Genomic DNA, 22,656 nt, shown 5'->3' with positions numbered 1-22,656 from the left:
CCTCCCAAAGAGGCCAGTTGGGTTTTTACAACAATCCAGCAGTTTTCATGGTGTCTTTTCCCAGTGCCGGCCCCACAAATGACCAGATTCATTCAGCTCAATTTCACAACCTGCCTTTGTGTTTTTGTGGGTTGTCTCTCACTCCCTATTTTCTGTTTTCAATCAGTTTCACAGGGTGTTCGAAGGTGAGACTTCAAGATCCGGAAACACAAACCAAGCATCACATCAGGGACTGACAGAGTCCTCAATTTATCATTGCTGAATATCATGAGATTTTGAACATGGAAGGAAAAAGCACCGTTCACAGTGGGGAGAAACCATACTCGTGTTGTGTGTGTGGACGAGGATTCAGTCGATCATCAGGCCTCACAAGACACAAATGCAGTCACACTGAGGAGAAACCGTGGAAATGTGCGGACTGTGGGAATGGATTCACTTATCCATCCAAGCTGGAAACTCATCGACGCAGTCACACTGGGGAGAGACCATTCATCTGCTCCACGTGTGGGAAGGGATTCACTCAGCCATCCGCTCTGTCCACACACCAGCGACTTCACTCCAGGGAGAGACCATTCACCTGCTCCACATGTGGGAAAGGATTTACTATTTCAGCCCACTTGCTGAGTCACCAGCTAGTTCACACTGATGAGAAACCGTTTCAATGTCCAGACTGCGGGAGGTGCTATAAAAGATCTGGGGATCTGATGTGCCATCAACGTGTTCACACTGACGAGAGACCATTCAGGTGCTCTCAGTGTGGGACTGGGTTCAGACGATCGTCTAACCTCACTGTACATCAGCGAACACACACAGTGGAGAGGCCATTCGTCTGCACCAAGTGTGGGAAGAGATTCACTCAGTCATCCGACCTGCAGAAGCATCAGCGAATTCACACTGGGGAGAGACCGTTTCAATGTCCAGACTGCGAGAAGTGCTGTAAACGTTTTGGGGAACTGTTACAACATCAACGTGTTCACACTGACGAGAGACAGTTTAGGTGCTCTCACTGCGGGACTGGGTTCAGACGATCATCTCATCTCACTGTACACCAGCGAACTCACACTGGGGAGAGACCATTCACCTGCTCAGAGTGTGGGAAGGGATTCACTCAGTCAGCCGAACTTCTGAATCACCAGCGAATTCACACTGATGAGAGACCATTTCATTGTCCAGACTGCGGGAATTGTTATAAACGTTCTGGGGATCTGATGCGCCATCAACGTGTTCACACTGACAAGAGACCGTTTAGGTGCTCTCATTGTGGGACTGGGTTCAGACAATCGTCTCACCTCACTGCACATCAGCGAATTCACACTGGGGAGAGGCCATTCGCCTGCTCCTGGTGTGGGAAGGGATTCACTCAGTCATCCGCCCTGCAGAAGCACCAGCGAGTTCACACTGGGGAGAGACCGTTCACCTGTTCCAAGTGTAGGAAGGGATTCACCACTTCATCCCTCCTGCTGAAACACCGAGCCCACAAATAACGACAGTGATTGGACTTTGCTGTTCCTCACAGACAGGACTGAACCATGTTCATTTGGGTCTCTTTCTGCTGATAACAAACTCCAGCCCATTTACAGGGGCTAATATTCTGGCTAAAAGTCTAATAAATTAGATTTGTGTGAAATATGCAGTGTGCTGAAACTTTTTAATTACTCTGACACAAGTTAGTTCCTTTTGAAGTAATCTCGCTCTCCCGTCTCTTCCATCCTCACCTCCAACAAGAAGTGTGAGGAGCTTCTTTGTGACTGAGATTGAGTAAATCCGATCAGCCGCCTCTGCTGCTTCCCTCCCTTCCACGAGCCCACCGTACCAAACTGTCTCTAAATTTCATCCTTTCCCGAGCCCTGAACCCTCATCTTTCTCTAGTTTCTCTCCCAGCTCCCCTCATGCCATCTCAGAGCTCATCTTGTCCATGAGACCCAGCTCCTGCTCCATCAACCCTATTCCCACTGAGCTACTGATCAGCTAACTACCCTGTGTCCACGGATATTGTCAACATTTCTCTCTCTTCAGGTACTGTCCCTCTGTCCTTCAAATCTGCCATCATCACCCCCTCAATAAAACAAACCCTTGACCCTGTCATCCTTACAAATTACTGCCCCATCTTCAACCTCCCTCTCCTCACAAACTCTTTGAACATGTTGTCCCTCCCAAATCCTTGCCCATCTTTCCCAGAATTCCCATGTTTGAATCCCTTCAATCAGGTCTCTGCCCTGTCACAGTGAAATACAAGAGACAAACAGAATCTTACCCGGAGAGAAAGACAGACAATCCGGGAGCTTGGATCCAACACGGATATGTCCATAAGGCCAGAAGACTAGGGTAGCAGCACAGTCATTATTGAGAGACAACAATACCTGCTGGAGACAGACAGACAACTAAACAACACGAATCACAACACCAAGCTACCTAGACCCATATACCCGAGACAGGAAGGAGAATTGGAGACGGACTGGAAGAACTCAAAGACTCCAGACATATTAACCAAAGAAAACAGGTAGAACCAAGGAAGTTCTACCTGCTCCCTAAAATACCCAAACATCCAAACACATGGACAGTACCAGGGAAATACCACCAGACAGACCCACCGGGTCAAGACTGTGGGAGAGAAAATCCAACAGAATCATAGAATTTACAGTGCAGAAAGAGGCTATTTAGCCTGCACCGGCCCTCAGAAAGAGTACCCTACTTAAGCCCATCCCAGTAACTCACCTAACCTTTATTTGGACACTAAGCGGCCAATCGACCTTAACTCTTTGGACGGTGGGAGAAAACTGGAGCACCCGGAGGGAAGAGACACGGGGAAAATGTGCAAACTTTACCCAGTCACTCAAGGCTGAAAAAGCTGAAACATCAACACACTGCTCCTGGTGGTTGATGGTATCATGGTTCAATAAATATAATCAGTGGATTAAAAAGGTGTGTAATATATAGTAAAACAGAAAATGCGAGATTAACTCAACAGGTCTGGTAGTATCATCGAATCCCTAAAGTGCAGAAGGAGGCCATACGGTCCATCGCGTTTGCACCAACCCTACAAAAGAGCGTCCCACCCAGGTGCACTTCCCCACCCTCTCCCCATAACCCACTTCACCTTTGGACACTAAGGAGCAATTTAGCATAGCCAATCCATCAAGCCTACACATTCTCGTGGGAGAAAACTGGAGCACCCAGAGGGAACCACACAGACACGGGAAGAATGTGCAAACTCCACACAGTCATCCAAGGCCGGAATTGAACCCTGGTCACTGGCCCTGTGAGGCAGCAGTGCTAACCATTGTGCCACATCTGTGATGAGAGAAACAGAGTTAATGTTTGTTGTTCCTTGTAACAGTTCTGTAGAAGGATCAATGGATTCTAAAAAAGTCCATTGAAGTCGAAATAAGACGTTTTTGTCCATTGAAGCGGTTTGACACAGGAACAAGTTTCACTCTGTGTGAAGCTCCAGTTTCATTCACACACAGCCCACAGTCTGATTGGCTGAAGGACCAGAATCCATCCCGTCCTCCCAATCTTCCCGTTGGTCAACCCCTCTCAGACAGGAAATGAGGTTGTGGAACCCGTGCGCACGTGGCTAATGGGAAGAACTCAAAATGATGCAGTCTCAGCCAATGAGGGAGATCTGAGCAGCAACGCCCCTCATTCACTCCAATTGGGTGGAGGACCAGCTGCTGTCGTTCGGTCCTGCAGTCCCGCCTCCTCTTCCTATTGGTGCAAAGCTACTGTCAATCACTCGCCAGGCATTGTGATGTGGAGCATGCGCAGTGCGGCTCATGCCCACGGACAGACGCTTGTTTGTCTCATCTTCAGGCCATGATGTTGGGTGGGGTTACTGGATTATGGGGATAGGGTGGAGGTGTGTACCTTGGGTAGGGTGCTCTTTCCAAGAGCCGGTGCAGACTCGATGGGCCGAATGGCCTCCTTCTGCACTGTAAATTCTATGAAATGTGGAGATGTAGGCGTTGCACTGGGGTGGGCACAGTAAGCAGTCTTACAACACCAGATTAAAGTCCAACAGGTTTATTTAGAATCACTAGCTTTTGGAGCACAGCTGAGGAAGGAGCTATGCTCTGAATGCTCGTGATTCGAAACAAATCTGTTGGACTTTAACCTGGTGTTGTAAGACTTCTCACCGTGCCCACCCCAGTGCAACGCCGGCTTCTCCACATCCTGGTGTTTAGTAAATTACAGCATGATTTAATCAAAGACAGAGAGGAGTGATTTCTGCTGACTGGGGAGTAAGGACTTGGGACATTGCCTAAAAATTGTAGCCAGGTCACAGAACTCAGTGTGAAATGAGGAAACACTTGACACAAAATCTGGGACACATTTGGAATTCTCTCCCATAAATGACAATTCCTGTGGCAATCCCTGGTGAATCCACTACCTTTCATAGAATTTACAGAGCAGATGGAGGCCATTCGGCCCATCGAGTCTGCACCAGCTCTTGGAAAGAGACCCTACCCAAGGTCCACATCTCCACCCTATCCCCATAACCCAGTAAACCCACCCAACACTAAGGGCAATTTTTGACACTAAAGACAATTTTAGCACGGCCAATCCACCTAACCTGCACATCTTTGGACTGTGGGAGGAAACCGGAGCACCCGGAGGAAACCCACGCAGACACGGGGAGGATGTGCAGACTCCACACAGACAGTGACCCAAGCCGGAATCAAAACTGGGACCCTGGAGCTGTGCAGTAATTGTGCTATCCACAATGCTGCCGTGCTGCCCCCTTATTTGTTGCCGATCCCGAATTGCTCTAGAACTGAATGGCTTGCTGGTCTATTTCAGAGGGCAGATTTACTGCTGTGGCTCTGGAGTCACATGTAGGCCAGACCAGGTAGGGTTGGCAGATTTCTTAAAGGCCATTAGTGAACCAGATCAGTTTCGACACAACCAGTGTTAGCTGCATGGTCACCATTACTGATACTAGTTTTCACTGTTTTATGAATTGAATGTAGTTGTTTGGTAACCTGAAATATTCCAATAGCTCCTCAGACCATTACCCTCGGGGACATTCCCACTCCACCACCATCTCATCCCTGGCTCCCAACCTCCCGCTTTGGTCACAATCCCCGCCCCGCCCGGATTCACTTCTCACTCTTTGTGACCTCAATACAAACATGTTGGACTTTAACCTGGTGTAAGGCTTCTTACTGTGCCCACCCCAGTCCAACGCCGGCATCTCCACATCATGACCTCAACTGGACCGCCTTTTCCAGCTCTGGGGCTCGTACGGGGCATGCTTCAGTCAGTGCTGAGCCCCCAGCCCCCCTTTCACTCCGATTGGTGGGAGGACCAGCCGCTGCTGCTCGGCCCTCCGGCCCCGCCCCTTCTTCCTATTGGTCTGGCCCTGCCGTCAATCACTCTCCGGGCATTGTGACGTTGAGCATGCGCAGTGCGGGCGGTGTCCAGGGACAGACGCTTGTTTGTCAGATCCACAGGCGGTGAGGGAAATAGCGGAATGGAGGGAGAGGCGGAGCCGAGAGGTGGACGGGGAGGGGCCTTGAGTCCCCGATGCGGCTCTGACACCGGAATAAGAAGCGCCGGTGCCGGGTTTGTATCTGTGCGGCGGACGCGGAGGAACCGCGTCTGGAGTGAGAGGCCCGGGTTAAGGGCGCATGCGCGGTACTCCCTGTCAGCAGGAGGAGAGAATGTTGTGAATTTCTCTCCTGGACTGACAGGGATGGATTCTGCAAACTCCTTTTACAGGGGGTTGGGAGGCTGGATTTACACAGAAAACTCAAATCAAAGATCACATCAAGTTCTAACAGAGTCACTCTGTTCATCAGAACCTGAACATGATCAGAATTTGAGTATAATTGAGCTCCAGGGCAGTCCCGCTCACTGCATGTGTAGTGGGTGTTACAGTCAGATCAGCCAGGTTCTTATTCGATGGTGGAGCAGGCTGGAGGGAGTGAGTGATGTCTCCCAACACAGACAGAAAGGTTCACTTTTCTCCTGGAGTTTGAGACAAATCAGTTTTCAAAATGGTGCAATTTCCGCCAATGAGAGAGATCCGTGCTCAGCTCCGCCCCTCATTCACTCTGATTGGTTGGAGGACCAGCTGCTCCTGCTCGGTCCTCCAGCCCCACTGCTGCTTCTTATAGGTCCAGAGATGCCGTCAATCACAACTCGGGCATTGTGAGCTGGAACACGTGCAGTGCGGGTTCTTGTTGTGGACTCAGGTGGGTAAGAGGAGACCCCAAACCCCCAATAAGACCCATTGATTTTATTGTCAGTCTGCAGACAGGAGAACTGAACCCAGGCAGAGGAGAGGGAAGGAGAAAACGGAGTGGAGGAAAGAAATAGGTTTGGATTTCAGCCCCGGGAGAAGGGACAGTGTGTGGGACGGGGATTTACGTCTTTGACTTTGATAATCACCATTTACAGGATATTCGAAGGGGATGATTTACAAACGGGAAATTCCTAAGCATCACATCAAGATTCAACAAAGTCTTTCGATTATCAGGACCTGAATCTCATTGGCCTTTGGATGTGGAAGGAGAAATGTTTGTCTTCTGTCTGGGAAAAGATTTCAAATATCAGTGTGACTGGAAAAGCACCGAGACACATACACACACACACGGGTGAGAGTGATCCAGTGAAGTGACTGTGGAAAAAGCTTTAACCAGTTACACAGCCTTAACAAAAATCACACCATTCACAGTGAGGAGAAACCATACACGTGGTCTGTGTGTGGACAAGGCTTCAACTGATCATCGAACCTGGAGAGGCAAAAGGACACCTGCACCATGGAGAAACCGTGGGAATGTGGGAAGGGATTCAATTACTCATCCCATCTCGAAACTCATCGACACAGTCACACAGGGGAGAGGCCATTCACCTGCTCCTTGTGTGGAAAAGATTTCATTCAGTCACAACACCTGCAGTCACACCAGCGTGCTCACTCCAATAAGAGACCTTTAGAATGTTCTGACTGTGGGAAGAGCTTTAAAAGCAGGAAGAACCTGATGCAACACCAACACACTCACACTGGAGAGAGGCCGTTCACCTGCTCCATGTGTGGGAAAGGATTCACTCAGTCATCCACCCTGCTGAGGCACCAGTAGACTCACACTGGAAAAATGCCATTCGCCTGCTCTGTGTGTGAGAGGAGATTCATTCAGTCATCCACCCTGCTGAGGCACCAGCGGGTTCACACTGGGGAGAGGCCATTCACCTGCCCTGTGTGTGGGAAGGGATTGGCTCGGTTAAGCACCCTCGCTGCACATCAACATTTTCACATTGATAAATGACCTCTTGTTATGAATGTGAGAAGTGCAAGTGAGGTGCAGACACAACAACGCACTCACGTTGGTGAGAGGCTGGTCACCTGCTCTGTGTATGAAAAGGGTTCACTCAGTCACAGCACCTATTGTGAGAGCAGTGAGTTTGTATGTGATTGCAGGGGCGGGATTGTGCTGTTCATCACTTTCACTGTTTGTTTCTGCTGTTGGTAAACTTCAGCCCCGTCATCAGGGTGATTAAAATTCGAGATGAATGTCAGCTAAGTGAGTCTTGGTGCAAATACACAATGTTATGTTCCATGTTCTCCAATGTAAGAGGAGATTAATCGATGTCCTGTCGCTGACTGCTTCATTTTTGGGTTCTATTCTCTTTTCTATCTCTATATTATTTCAGTTCTCATAGCTTCAGTTACTCTCATGGACAATTCCCAGCTCCTCATATCTTCCAGAGTGTGTCTCCTGGTTTAGGGGGCTGGGTTCAGCACAGTGTCTAAACAGCTGGCTTGTAATGCAGAACAATGCCAGCAGCACGTGTTCAATTCCCATACCGGCCTTCCCGCACCAGGGGCGACCAGGGGCTTTTCACATTAACTTCATTGAAACCTACTTGTTACAATAAGTGATTATTATTATTATCCTACCACTGGGGTCCTGGGAAGATATTGGAAACACTCCTGGGATCAATAAATTCGAAACTGAGTTGGTTAGTTACTCTCGGCCTTTGAACTTCACCCTCTGTTACACTGTCAGTGTGCTCCTGTACTGCTCTGTATTTAACAGGAGTCTGCAGACTGATGAGACTGTGTTACACTGTCAGTGTGCTCCTGTACTGCTCTGTATTTAACAGGAGTCTGCAGACTGATGAGACTGTGTTACACGGTCAGTGTGCTCCTGTACTGCTCTGTATTTAACAGGAGTCTGCAGACTGATGAGACTGTGTTACACTGTCAGTGTGCTCCTGTACTGCTCTGTATTTAACAGGAGTCTGCAGACTGATGAGACTGTGTTACACGGTCAGTGTGCTCCTGTACTGCTCTGTATTTAACAGGAGTCTGCAGACTGATGAGACTGTGTTACACTGTCAGTGTGCTCCTGTACTGCTCTGTATTTAACAGGAGTCTGCAGACTGATGAGACTGTGTTACACTGTCAGTGAGCTCCTGTACTGCTCTGTATTTAACAGGAGTCTGCAGACTGATGAGACTGTGTTACACTGTCAGTGTGCTCCTGTACTGCTCTGTATTTAACAGGAGTCTGCAGACTGATGAGACTGTGTTACACGGTCAGTGTGCTCCTGTACTGCTCTGTATTTAACAGGAGTCTGCAGACTGATGAGACTGTGTTACACTGTCAGTGTGCTCCTGTGCTGTTCTGTATTTAACAGGAGTCTGCAGACTGATGAGACTGTGTTACTCTGTCAGTGTGCTCCTGTACTGCTCTGTATTTAACAGGAGTCTGCAGGCTGATGAGACTGTGTTACATGGTCAGTGTGCTCCTGTACTGCTCTGTATTTAACAGGAGTCTGCAGGCTGATGAGACTGTGTTACACTGTCAGTGTGCTCCTGTACTGTTCTGTATTTAACAGGAGTCTGCAGGCTGATGAGACTGTGTCACACTGTCAGTGTGCTCCTGTACTGCTCTGTATTTAACAGGAGTCTGCAGGCTGATGAGACTGTGTTACACTGTCAGTGTGCTCCTGTACTGCTCTGTATTTAACAGGAGTCTGCAGACTGCTGAGACTGTGTTACTCTGTCAGTGTGCTCCTGTACTGCTCTGTATTTAACAGGAGTCTGCAGGCTGATGAGACTGCGTTACACTGTCAGTGTTCACCTGTACTGTTCTGTATTTAACAGGAGTCTGCAGGCTGATGAGACTGTGTCACACTGTCAGTGTGCTCCTGTACTGCTCTGTATTTAACAGGAGTCTGCAGGCTGATGAGACTGTGTTACACTGTCAGTGTGCTCCTGTACTGCTCTGTATTTAACAGGAGTCTGCAGACTGATGAGACTGTGTTACACTGTCAGTGTGTTCCTGTACTGTTCTGTATTTAACAGGGGCCTGCAGACTGATGAGACTGTGTTACACTGTCAGTATGCTCCTGTACTGCTCTGTATTCAACAGGAGTCTGCAGACTGATGAGACTGTGTTACACTGTCAGCGTGCTCCTGTACTGTTCTGTATTTAACAGGAGTCTGCAGACTGTGTTACACTGTCAGTGTGCTCCTGTACTGCTCTGTATTTAACAGGAGTCTGCAGACTGATGAGACTGTGTTACACTGTCAGTGTGCTCCTGTACTGCTCTGTATTTAACAGGAGTCTGCAGACTGATGAGACTGTTACACTGTCAGTATGCTCTTGTACTGCTCTGTATTTAACAGGAGTCTGCAGACTGATGAGACTGTGTTACACTGTCAGTGTGCTCCTGTACTGCTCTGTATTTAACAGGAGTCTGCAGACTGATGAGGCTCTGTTGCATTGTCAGTGTGCTCCTGTACTGCTCTGTCTTTAACAGGAGCCTTCAGACTGATGAGACTGTGTTACACTGTCAGTGTGCTCCTGTACTGCTCTGTATTTAACAGGAGTCTGCAGACTGATGAGACTGTTACACTGTCAGTGTGCTCCTGTACTGCTCTGTATGTAACAGGAGCCTGCAGACTGATGAGACTGTGTTACACTGTCAGTGTGTTCCTGTACTGCTCTGTATTTAACCGGAGTCTGCAGACTGATGAGACTCTGTTACACTGTCAGTGTGCTCCTGTACTGCTCTGTATTCAACAGGAGTCTGCAGACTGCTGAGACTGTGTCACACTGTCAGTGTGCTCCTGTACTGCTCTGTATTTAACAGGAGCCTGCAGACTGATGAGACTGTGTTACACTGTCAGTGTGCTCCTGTACTGCTCTGTATTTAACAGGAGTCTGCAGACTGATGAGACTGTGTTACACTGTCAGTGTGCTCCTGTACTGCTCTGTATTTAACAGGAGTCTGCAGACTGCTGAGACTGTGTCACACTGTCAGTGTGCTCCTGTACTGCTCTGTATTTAACAGGAGCCTGCAGACTGATGAGACTGTGTTACACTGTCAGTGTGCTCCTGTACTGCTCTGTATTTAACAGGAGTCTGCAGACTGCTGAGACTGTGTCACACTGTCAGTGTGCTCCTGTACTGCTCTGTATTTAACAGGAGCCTGCAGACTGATGAGACTGTGTTACACTGTCAGTGTGCTCCTGTACTGCTCTGTATTTAACAGGAGTCTGCAGACTGATGAGACTGTGTTACACTGTCAGTGTGCTCCTGTACTGCTCTGTATTTAACAGGAGTCTGCAGACTGCTGAGACTGTGTCACACTGTCAGTGTGCTCCTGTACTGCTCTGTATTTAACAGGAGCCTGCAGACTGATGAGACTGTGTTACACTGTCAGTGTGCTCCTGTACTGCTCTGTATTTAACAGGAGTCTGCAGACTGATGAGACTGTGTTACACTGTCAGTGTGCTCCTGTACTGCTCTGTATTTAACAGGAGTCTGCAGACTGCTGAGACTGTGTCACACTGTCAGTGTGCTCCTGTACTGCTCTGTATTTAACAGGAGCCTGCAGACTGATGAGACTGTGTTACACTGTCAGTGTGCTCCTGTACTGCTCTGTATTTAACAGGAGTCTGCAGACTGATGAGACTGTGTTACACTGTCAGTGTGCTCCTGTACTGCTCTGTATTTAACAGGAGTCTGCAGACTGATGAGACTCATTGGAAAAAAATAATTGGGTACTCTAAATTTATTAAGAAAAAAGAAAATGGGGCTTCCCATTCTATCTGTTTCAGGAGAGTGCGGAAATGTTAATGTCCAATTAAACACACCCATCATTCAGTATTTTTAGATCAGAGACAGAGAAACAGATTGGTTTGGGGGTAACTCTCATATCTCCCATTTTCAGGCGCTTTGTCTTGAGCGATAACAAATGAAATGAAAATTGCTTATTGTCACAAGTAGGCTTCAAATGAAGTTACTGTGAAAAGCCCCTAGTCGCCACATTCCGGCAGCTGTTCGGGGAGGCTGGTATGGGAATTGAACAGTGCTGCTGGCCTGCCTTGGTCTGCTTTAAAAGCCAGCGATTTAGCCCAGTGTGCTGGGATGAAGTCAAATATTTAAAAAACAAAATCTTTAGTTTAAATGTTCACCGCGATGCTTGATTGTAAAAGGGTGAAGCTAACATTCACAAATGGACACAATTGTGTCAACCTCACATAACTTTATTTCCAGATTAAAGATGAACAAGACACCATTTTGATCTTTGTTTTTCCAATTATTTTGATATTTTTTCTCAGTTTTGCCAAGGTGTTTTTTCTTCTTTCTTCAGGTGACTTTCCCAATCGCTGTATTATATCTCAGGAAAATTCAAATTAAAAAGGTTAGCTTTCGTGGGTAAACAAATGCTTCAACCTTCTTAGACCAAAAAGAGTTACAGAGAGTGGAGCTTCCCACAGCTTGTGAGCTCCGAAATATAACTTATAACTTCAAGGCTGAAGTTTATCTTGAGGGAATCAAACATTTTGGTGCCTTTTCCAATTGGACCAGTAAGTTGTGATTCACACTGAAAGGTTTACTTTCACTCAGTAACTATAGCATTTCACTTTTCACAGCACAGGAACTGGCAGCATTTTAGATGCCAATTGTCCACTTCTCTTGTAGCTGGTGTGTGGAGAAGATCATGTTCATTGTACATCATAGATTTCATAGATAGTCAGCACAGAAACCGCACTGTGCTTCTGGATACACTCAGTCTGAAAGTAGATGAATCTTTTAAACATGACCTTAGTGAAGGTCTTCTCAGCATTGTTCAGGAGTGAGATGTCCCTGTAGTTGCTGCAATCTCCTCTGTCACTGGTGTTTTTGTAAAATGTGATGATTTGTGTGTCACACGTTTTCTATGAAATGGATTCCACCTCCTGTCTTTTACAGAACTATCTTGGCTACTTTCACGTGATGCTGTGTTCTAGCTCAGGCATTTTAAAAGTCGACATTTTAAAAGGCTGCGACCATATTTTTAAAAATGCGGCCGCACTGCGCATGCGCATTGGTACGCATGCACAGAGGTTTGCGCATGTGCACCAATAGCGTGCCGCATACGCAGTGCTCCCGCATTTTTTTAACATGGTCACAGCCTTTTTGAAGGCCGCTCGCAGCCGGTATTGTTAAAAGCCGGCTGCTGCGGCTGTTGCGCACAAATTTGTGCAATCGGAGTTGCAGAAGATTTTTAAAACATTCTATGTAATCTTCCTGCCTGAAGGGAGGCAGAGAGCAGGTTGTGCCCCCCGAACGTCGACATCACATGCTTTGGGCGCGTTTGCGATTCCTCCATTTTGTCAGCAGCAAACAAGGTAAGAGAAAATGATGGGTCGCGAAGGTCGGCCGGCGTGGGTCGCAAAGGTTAACCAGCGTGGGTCGCGAAGGTCAGCCAGCGAGGGTTGCGAAGGTCGGACGGCGTGGGCCGCAAAGGTTAGCCAGCGAGGGTTGCGAAGGTCGGACGGCGTGGGTCGCAAAGGTTAACCAGCGTGGGTCGCGAAGGTCGGACGGCGTGGGCCGCAAAGGTTAGCCAGCGAGGGTTGCGAAGGTCAGACGGCGTGGGTCCCTAAGGTTGGCCGGTTGGTAAGAATGGGTCCCCGGAAAAAAATTTGAAAAACACTGTTCTAGCTGTTAGGTTTCAGTTGTACATCAGGTCAGCTTTACTTTTTGCTTCAATGACAGATGTCATCTCTGTTGAGTGGGTCTCAAACCAGTCTGCGTTGTGGGTTCCACCTTTACCAAATGTTGCTGCTGTTTTGTTTTGCTTCCTTCAAATTAAATTTCCTAATGGACATAACACTGAAGAAGTCAGTAAGAATTGTCAGGAAAGATCAATCTGCACTTTCTAATTGCAGATGTTAATCAGTGGAACCTTCCAGACACTGATTTGCATCAAAGATCAATTTAGGATTGGAGTACTAGTTCAGAATTTTACGAGCAGAATGGTGGCGCAGTGGTTAGCACTGCAGTCTCACGGCGGCGAGGTCCCAGGTTCGATCCCGGCTCTGGGTCACTGTTCGTGTGGAGTTTGCACAATCTCCCCGTGTTTGCGTGGGTTTTGCCCCCACAACCCAAAGATGTGCAAGGTAGGCTAAATTACCCCTGAATTGGATAAAATGAATTGGGTACTCAATTTTTTTTTTTTTAAAAGTTCATAATTTTACTGTAAAGGTGTTCCTGTTGACAGTTCTTGAATTAAGGAGGAAGATCGCAGGTGCTGCGATTCTCCAGAATGTTAAACTGCAGCCAGTTATAGGGATTGTTAACATCAGCAGAATCAAACCAGATATTGTCAGACTATCAATCCTGGATGTGATTAGCAGCAGCAAAACAGCAGATTCCAGTCCCTGCACTCACTTGTGAACTCACTGGTGTCTCAGCAGGTGTTGGGACTGAGTGAATCCCGCTCCACACAAGGAGCAGGTGAACCGTCTCCCCCCGGTGTGATCCCACTGATGTGTCAGCAGTTGGGATGACCAAGGGAATCCCTTCCCACACACGGAGCAGGTGAACGGCTTCTCCCCAGTGTGAGTACGTTGGTGCTCACTGAGGTCAGCTGACTGACTGAAACCCGCTCCACAGGTGGTGCACCTGAATGGATCCCCATTTGTGTGCATTTGGTGGTGTGTCTGGAGGGTGAATATCTGAGTCAATCCCTACCCACACACAAAGCAAATGAATGGTTTCTGACCTGTGTGAATTCGCTGGTGTTCAGTGAGCATGGATAAGGACTTGAATTTCTCTTCACAGGTTGTGCAGCTGAATGGTGTCTTCTCAGTGTGAACTCGCTGGTGTAACCGAAGGGCAGATAACTGAGTGAATCTCCTCTCACACACACAACAGATGAACGGCCTTTCCCCAGTGTGAACGCCAGGTGGATTTCCAGCCTGGATGAAGAATTGAATCCTCTACCACAGTCCTCACATTTCCACGGTTTCTCCATGATTCTAGTTTCCCTGCGTCTTTCCAGTTTGGACAATCAGTTGAAGCTTTGTCCACACACAGAGCACGAGTACGCTGCTTTCCCCACTGCGAATCGTGTGATGATTATAATTGGCTGTTTAACTGGTTAAAGCTCTTTGTACATTGAGTGTACTGGAACCTCTCACTCCAGTGTGAGTCTTGATGCTTTTCCAGTCACACAGATGTTTTAAATGGTGTCGCACAGACAGAACACAAACATTTCTCCTTCCAAATTCAATGACTGATGATATTCAGGCTGTGGCGACTCAGTGACTGTCAGACCATGCAGTTGGAGTTCCTGTTTGTAAATCCAAGTCTAATGCCCTGGAAAAGGAGTTAACAAAACTTTAGAGAAGAGAAATTCTGAACGTACAGTTCTATTTTCCATGAAGGATATTTTCCTCATTTGTACCTGTAAAGCAGTAAATCCTAATCCCATGCACTCTCTCACCTCCCTGTGCTCGATGCAAATCCCAGGGTGACTAACAGTCCCATATTTTACTGGAATGTATTGGAGTCCACTGTCCCAGGCTGCATGCTGCCGAGATGTTTTCTGTCATATAATTTGGACCTTTCTCAATGCACAGAACCATGTTCCTTATTGTTTCTGTGTTCCAGAAACAGACACTTACCCCAGGCGGCCTGGTCCCAGCTCTGGCAGAACACCAGTCTTTCAGTGCAGGCTGTACCTTAATTTTCACCATGGGAGTTTGTCAGCTCGGCAAACCCTGCACACCACCTTCACAATTCCTTTCCTTACAGCTCACCCCCTCCCTCCCCTCTGGCTGGGTTCAGTTCTCAAACCCCTTTGTGCAAAGTGAGAATAAAATCAATTAACCAATAATTTTTCCTCCTGGTCACTGGGACCCTGAAGCCCCGCCCACTCTTATGTTCCTGCACCAAGATGGCCGCACCTGAAGCCAACAATCCCCCAGAGCTGGAAACCCGGGATCTGCAGGTTCTGATTGGGGGTTTGGGGTCTCCAGCGGGTGTTTGTGAATCCTCCCCGCCCACGTGCCAGGGTTTCCTTCCTTGCCAGAGATCAGAATCCTCATTGATTTGAGTGCAAAGTGGAAGCTCTTATTTATTATCCCCCCTCCCCCATCCTCTGATGTGAACCATCCTCCAGTGTCTGAAGCAGGATGGTGCCCGTTAACCTGGGCCTGTTCCCGGGAGGGAGGGAGAAGCACCGCAGCTGCAAACCAGGGAGCTGACAATGATTGTGAAGGGTTTGCGGATCCACAAAGTGTTTCCAAATTCTCCCACCCACCGCCTGACGCTGACTCCGCTTCTCCAGGACAAACAAGCACTGAAATCCATGTCCAGCAGTCACACTGCGCGTGCTCCGGAGCACAATGCCGGGGAGTGATTGACGGCAGCTCTGGGCTGGAGGACCGAGCGGGAGCATCTGGTCCTCCAACCAATCGGAGAGAACGAGGGGCGGGGCTTATCCCAGATCTCCTTCATTGGCTGTGATTCTGCATCATTTTGAGTTCTTCCTATTGGCCACGGGTGCGCGGTTTCCACAACCTAATTTTCTACCTGAGAGGTGTTGACCATTGAGAAGGTTTGAAGGACTGGAGCGACTCTTGGCAGCATTTTGTATTTGGCACCTGCGTTCAATTCAATGTGTAGTTTGCACATTCTCCCTGTGTCTGCGTGGGTTCCCTCCATTGTGTTCCAGTTTGCTCCCACCATCCAAAGATGTACAGGTTTGGTGGATTGGCTATGCTAAATGGCCCCTCAGTGCCCAAAAAAAGGTTAGGTGGGGTCCCTGGGTTACAGGGATAGCGTGGAGGCACGGACTTAAGTAGGGTGCTCTTTCCAAGGACGGTGTAGGCTTAATGGGCCTGTAAATTCTATGATTCTGTCGGACTTTCGCTCTCACAGTCTGATCTGATGGGTCTGTCTTGCGGTATTTCCTGGTACAGTCTATGTGTTTGGGTATTTTAGGGAGCAGGTAGAACTTCCTTGGTTCTATCTGTTGTGCCTTGTTGTTTTTGGATAATGTGTCTGCAGTTTTTGAGTTCTTCCAGTCTGTCTCCAATTCTCCTTCCTGTCTCGTGTATATGGATCTAGGTAGCTTGGTGTGATGTGTGTTGTTTAGTTGTCTGTCTGTCTCCAGCAGGTATTGTTGTCTCTCGATAATGACTGTGCTGCTACCCTTGTCTTCTGGTTATGAACATATCCGTATTGGAGCCAAGTTCCCGGATTGTCTGTCTTTCTGTTTGTCTCTTGTATTTCACTGTGACATTTCAGAGACCTGATTGAAGGGATTCAAACATGGGAGTTCTGGGAAAGATGGGCAAGGATTTGGGAGGTGGCAACATGTTCAAAGAGTTTGGAGAGGAGGGAGGTTGAAGATGGGGCAGTAATTTGTAAGGATGGCAGGGTCAAGGGTTTGTTTTATTGAGGAGGGGGTAATGATGGCAGATTTGAAGGACAGAGGGACAGTACCTGAAGAGTGAGAAATGTTGACAACATCCATGGACATAGGGTAGTTGGCTGATCAGTAGCTCAGTGGGAATTGGGTCGATGGAGCAGGAGCTGGGTCTCATGGACACGATGAGCTCTGAGGGGGCATGAGAGGAGATGGGAGAGAAACTAGAGAAAGATGTGGGTTCAGGGCTCGGGAAAGGATGAAATTTAGAGACAGTTTGGTCCGGCGGGCTCGTGGAAGGGAGGGAAGCAGCAGAGGCAGCTGATCGGATTTACTCAATCTCAGTCACAAAGAAGCTCCACAAGCTCCTCACACGTCTTGTTGGAGGTGAGGGTGGAAGAGACAGGGGAGAGCGAGAGTACTTCAAAAGGAACTAACTTGTGTCAGAGATATTAAAAAGTTTCAACACACTGCGTATTTCACACAAATCTAATTTATTTGACTTTTTAAAAAAATATTTTTTATTCTCCTTTTTCACATTTTCTCCCAAATTTACACCCACCAACAATAAACAATAATCAGTAACAAATATGTCAATCCCCATATCAATAACAACGATCCCATCCTCTCGCCAAACCCCAAACATTAGCCCGCATGTTCACATAAACAAATGACAAAAAGGAATCAGGAATCACCCAAAGTCGCCATTAACACACACAGCCCCCCCTCCCCCCAAAAACTAATGTTCGATGTTATCCAATTCTTGAAAGTGCATAATGAATAATGCCCATGAATTGTAGAAGCCCTCGTCCCTCCCCTCAGTTCAAACATAATCTTCTCAAGAGTCAAGAATTCCAACAGGTACCCCCCGCCACGCCAGGGCACTGGGTGGAGAGGCTGCTCTCCATTCCATTATATCCACCTTCGGGCGATCAACGAGGCGAAGGCTACAACATCTGCCTCCACACCTGTTTCCAACCCTGGGTGGTCCGACACCCCGAATATGACCTCCCGGGAGCCCGGGTCCAGTTTCACGTGCACCACTTTAGAAATTACCCTAAAAACCTGCTTACAGTACTCCCCTAGCGTTGGACAGGACCAAAACATATGAATGTGATTAGCCCCCCCCCCCCTCCCGCAACGCTCACACACATCTTCCACTCCGTCAAAGACTCGGCTCATCCTCGCCCTCGTGAGGTGTGCTCTGTATACCACCTTCAGCTGTATCAGCCCCACCCTCGCACACAAGGTGGAGGCATTCAATCTCCGGAGCACCTCACACCAGAATCCCTCCTCCATATCCTCTCCCAACTCTTCCTCCCACTTTGCTTTGATCCCATCCAGTGGTGCCTTCCCCTCCTCCAAAATAGCGCCGTAAACCACCAACACTACTCCCTTCTCCAGTCCCCCTGTCGTCAGCACCTCCTCCAGCAATGTGGAGGCCGGTTCCCCCGGGAAGCTCTGTATCTCCATTCTGGCAAAATCTCGAACCTGCATGTTTCTAAACATTTCCCCCTGCTCCAGCCCATACTTCGCTTCCAGCTCCTTCAATCCTGCAAACCGACCCCTAAGAAACAAATCTTTTAGTGTCTTAATCCCCTTCGCCTCCCCTTTCCGAATATTTCTATCCCACTTCCCTGGCTCAAATCTGTGGTCCTCCGAATCGGCATTTCCCTTGACCCTGCCCCCAACCCGAAGTGCTGGCAAAACTGCCTCCAAATTCTCAATGAAGCTATTATTACCGGACTCCCGGAGTATTTTCCCGGGGCTATCGGGAGTAGCGCTGTTGCTAGTGCTTTCAATCCCGACCCCCTGCACAAACTCTCCTCCATTCTGACCCACTGGGAATCAACCCCTCGGACTCAGCTCCGCACCTTCTCTACATTCGCAGCCCAGTAGAAGTACATCAGGTTCGGAAGACCCAAACCCCCTGCCTGCCTTCCCCCCTGTAGCAGCATCTTTCTAACTCTGGCCACCTTCCCTCCCCATATGAACGACGTAATCCTTCCCTCAATCTCTCTGAAAAAAGCCTTTGTCAGAAAATCAGCAGGCATTGAAAAATAAACAGAAATCGCTGCAATATGTTCATTTTAACCGCCTGTACCCGACCCGCCAGCGACAGAGGGAGACATCCCCAACTTGCCAGATCAGCTTTCATTCTCCCCACCAAATAGAAATGTTGTACCTGCGGAGGCCCCCCCACTCCCGGGCAACCTGCACCCCCAGGTACCTGAAGCGAGTCACTGCCCTACGGAATGGCAGCCCCGCCACCCCTGCCCCCACCCCCGGTCAAGACACCACAAAATACTCACTCTTGTCCAGGTTCAGCTTGTACCCCGAGAAAGACCCAAACACCCGAAGCAGCTCCACTATTCTCCCTATCGACACACTCAGTTCCGACACATACAACAGCAAGTCATCAGCATATAAGGACACCCTATGCTCTATTCCCCCCTGCACTATTCCTTTCCATACTCCTGAACCTTTTAATGGGATGGCCAACGGCTCAATCGCGAGTGCAAACAGCAGGGGGGACATAGGACATCCCTGCCTCGTCCCACGGTGGAGAGAAAAGTATCTCGAGCTGATGTTGGTTGTGCGGACACTCGCCCTCGGCTCCTTATATAGTAGCTTTACTCAGTTCACAAATCTTGGTCCAATCCCAAACCGCTCCAGAACTGCCATCAAGTGCCCCCATTCTACCCGGTCCAACGCCTTCTCAGCGTCCAATGCCACAACCACCTCTGTTTCCTTCCCCTCTGCCGGTACCATAATGACGTTCAATACCCTTCTAACGTTTGAAAAGAGCTGCCTCCTTCTCACGAACCTCGTCTGATTTTCACCTATCACCTTCGGGAGGCACTCCTACAGCCTACCCGCCAGTACTTTCACCAGTACTTTTGCGTCTACATTCAGAAGTGATATGGGCCTATATGACCCACATTCCATCAGATCCTTAGCTTTTTTTAGCAACAGGGAAATCGACGCCTGCCCAAACGTTTGTGGCAACACCCCCTTCCCTATCGCCTCCTCAAACATCCCCACCATCAGGGGTACCAGCTTATCCTTGAAGTTTTTATAATATTCCACCGGAAACCCATCCGGCCCTGCCACCTTCCCCGACTGCATCCTCCCAATCGCATCTTTTATCTCCTGCTCCACTATCGCTCCTTCTAATGTAGCCCTGTCCCCCTCCCCTAACCTCGGGTACTCCAACCCATCTAGGAATTCCTGCATCTCACGGTCTCCCCCAGGTGGCTGACCTGTAAAACCTCTCATAAAATTCCTCAAAAACCTTGTTAATCAGATCCGGAGCCACCACCAGCTTCCTTGCCCTATCCCACAGCTGAACAATTTTCCTTGTCGCTGCTTCCCTCCGGAGCTGACCTGCTAACATACACTTAACAGCGCCACTAACCTCGCCTCCAGCGCCCCTGTCAGAATCACATATCTACCCCCCTGATCTGCCAGCACCTTCTCCATCTGGGAGCGTACTCTTTTGCTGACCATTACGCTATCCCTCAAGCCCTTCCGTCAAATCCAGAGTGAAACACCGGACTAATCCAGCCCTTTTTAAGTTTCAACTGATCCTTCATACTCAAGTGAGTCTCCTGCAGCATTGCTCCACCAGTTTTCAAACTTTTAAAGATGCGCAAGCACCCTTGACCTCTTGAGTGGATCTCTTAATCCCCTCACATTCCACGTGACTATCCTAACTGGAGGTCTCTCACCCCCCAGCCCCCCCTTCTTATCCACCATCATCATCCCTACCCCATGAGCCTGACCCGCCCCTATCCATTAACATCGAACCCCTTCCCCCCCCCTCCCACTACATTTCCTCTCGAAAAAACATCTCCCAGCATCAATTCCCCCCCCCCCACCCCGCCTCCCCGCTTGCTTCGTAGGCCCATCGAAACCTGCCAACCAGGCTCCAATATCCACAGCCCTCCTCCGTTCACTAGCCGACTTTAGTTAGCGAGCGCGTGTGGCTCTCCCGCCAAGAAATACCATCCCCTCCCACCCAGTCGCAGAAAAAACAAAAACAAAAATAACAATCCAACCCATACAATTCACTAAACTAAGATATAACCGTCGCAACACAGAATGCCAATCAACCCAACCAATAACCTGAACTCTGCAACAATGTGAAGAGAATTAAATTACAATACACGTCAGTAAAAAGAAAGTTATAGCATTTATACATTTTCCAGCTCCCCAATCACAGCCCAGTCCCTCTTCCAGCTCCGCTCCTCACGTCTGTCCCAAGCCTTCTGCCCTCGCGAACGACTCAGCCACCTCCGCCGTCTCGAAATAAAAGTCTTTGGCTTCATACGTCACCCTCAGCTTCGCCGGGTATACCATACCAAATCGAACCCCCTTTTTGTACAGTGCCGCCTTCACTCGCCAGAACGAACCTCGTCTTTTTGCCAACTCCACCGTCAAGTCCTGGTAGATCCGAACTCCAGCAGCATCCCACTGCACCTTGCGCTTCTCCTTCGCCCAGCTTACCACCTTCTCCTTCATGCAGTACTTATGGAAGCAGATAATTACTGCTCTTGGCGGCTCATTCACTTTGGGCTTCAGCCTTAATGACCGATGAGCTCGGTCCAGCTCGTACCGGGAGGGGTTCTCACCCACCCCCATCAACTCCGCCAGCTTCTTAGCGAAGTACTCTGCTGGCCTTGGACCCTCTGTCCCTTCGGGCAAGCCCACAATTCTCAGATTGTGCCGCCTCGAGCTTTGCTCGGAGTCCTCTGTTGACCTCCACCACCCTCCGCAGCTCGTCCCCCATCGAGGTGAGCTGGTCGATGTGCTGCGACACGCCCTCCTACACTTCCTTCATCTTCTCGCCCTGCTCTCTCACCTCGGCCGATGTCTTTGCCACAGCTATCCTCACCGGGGCGATTGCCTCCTCCACCAATGACTTCAATGCGATCGCCGTCTCATTCCTCAACGCCTCCATGTGCCTCACAAACTGCTTTTCCAGCTCCACCACCATCACCTCGGTCATCTTCTCCACCGTAAGTAGTGCTGGCCCACCACGCGGTCCGGCATCCGCCATCTTGTCAGCACTTTTGCTCGTCTTCTCATTCAACGGCGAGCCCGTGTTTCCAACCTTTCTCAACGCTGCTTTTCACATCCTTTAACGGCTTATTATTTTTCCTTTTTTTTTTCCACCTTCTTTCCTTCTTCAATCCTTTCTTTTTTTTTTTTTAAAATCGGAAAAACAAAAAACATTTCTTCCTTCATAAAAAAAGGGAGAACATTTTTTTTTCCACCAAATTTCTTTAAAACATCTTTCGCTTCTTTTTTGTATTCCTCCAGAATTTCCCTGGGACCGGGCTTCAGTCCTCTTATTACATTCTAGGCGGGACATCCGATGTGGGACATCTCACCGACATCACGCCCTGGCTTTGGGCCTGCCGCCTCGGCCTGTTTGGCTCCGCCCCCGCTGCTCCTTTCAAATTTTCAGGTCCGGCTTTCAGGTTGTCCCGCTCCTCCTCCACGTGCAGCCGCTCCGCCGAACCCACCGGGACCAGTCTCTCATCCCCCCCCCCCCCCCCCCCCCCCCCCCCGCCCTCCCCCCTCACCCTTCCAACCCTCCGGCTCCCTGAAATGGAGCTTTGACGGGCGAGGGAGGCAGGGCCGACCCCGGAGAAGTTTCATTTTATTTTAAACAGCGGGGAGCCCCCCGAAAAAGACCGCGATATTGTGGACCAGCAGGAGCTTCTCCTCATCGCGGCCGCTCCGCTCGCGAACGCCACCGTCTCTCCCAGTGTGAATTCGCTGGTGTTTCCGCAGGTTGGATGAATCACTGAATCCATTCTCACACTCTGAGCAGGTGAATGGTCTCTCCCCAGTGTGAATTCGCTGGTGTGTGGACAGAGCCGATGACTGAGTGAATCTCTTCCCACACTTGGGGCAGGTGAATGGTCTCTCCCGTGTGTGAACTCGCTGGTGTGTGGGCAGAGTAGATAACCGAGTGAATCCTTCCCAC

General features: G+C 49.0%; 2 protein-coding genes across 3 annotated transcripts in view; one reads left to right on the top strand and one right to left on the bottom strand.

Annotated features, from left to right (window-relative positions):
* The window catches only part of LOC140418745 (uncharacterized), a 362,902-nt gene extending 361,275 nt beyond the window's left edge, over nucleotides 1-1,627 (top strand). For both annotated transcript variants that reach the window (XM_072502345.1, XM_072502346.1), the window contains exon 5: nucleotides 167-1,627. In XM_072502345.1, coding sequence (XP_072358446.1) covers nucleotides 282-1,484 — 1,203 coding nt within the window. In that variant the 5' untranslated portion in view covers nucleotides 167-281 and the 3' untranslated portion in view covers nucleotides 1,485-1,627. The remainder of the gene's footprint in view (nucleotides 1-166) is intronic.
* Nucleotides 1-22,656, bottom strand: part of LOC140418749 (uncharacterized) — a 346,993-nt gene that overhangs the window by 272,581 nt on the left and 51,756 nt on the right. The window lies entirely within an intron of this gene.

This window comes from Scyliorhinus torazame, chromosome 5, assembly GCF_047496885.1.
Source record: "Scyliorhinus torazame isolate Kashiwa2021f chromosome 5, sScyTor2.1, whole genome shotgun sequence".
NCBI lineage: Eukaryota > Metazoa > Chordata > Chondrichthyes > Carcharhiniformes > Scyliorhinidae > Scyliorhinus > Scyliorhinus torazame.
Note: the sequence above shows the minus strand (reverse complement) of the source record. Positions and strands in the feature narration are given on the sequence as shown.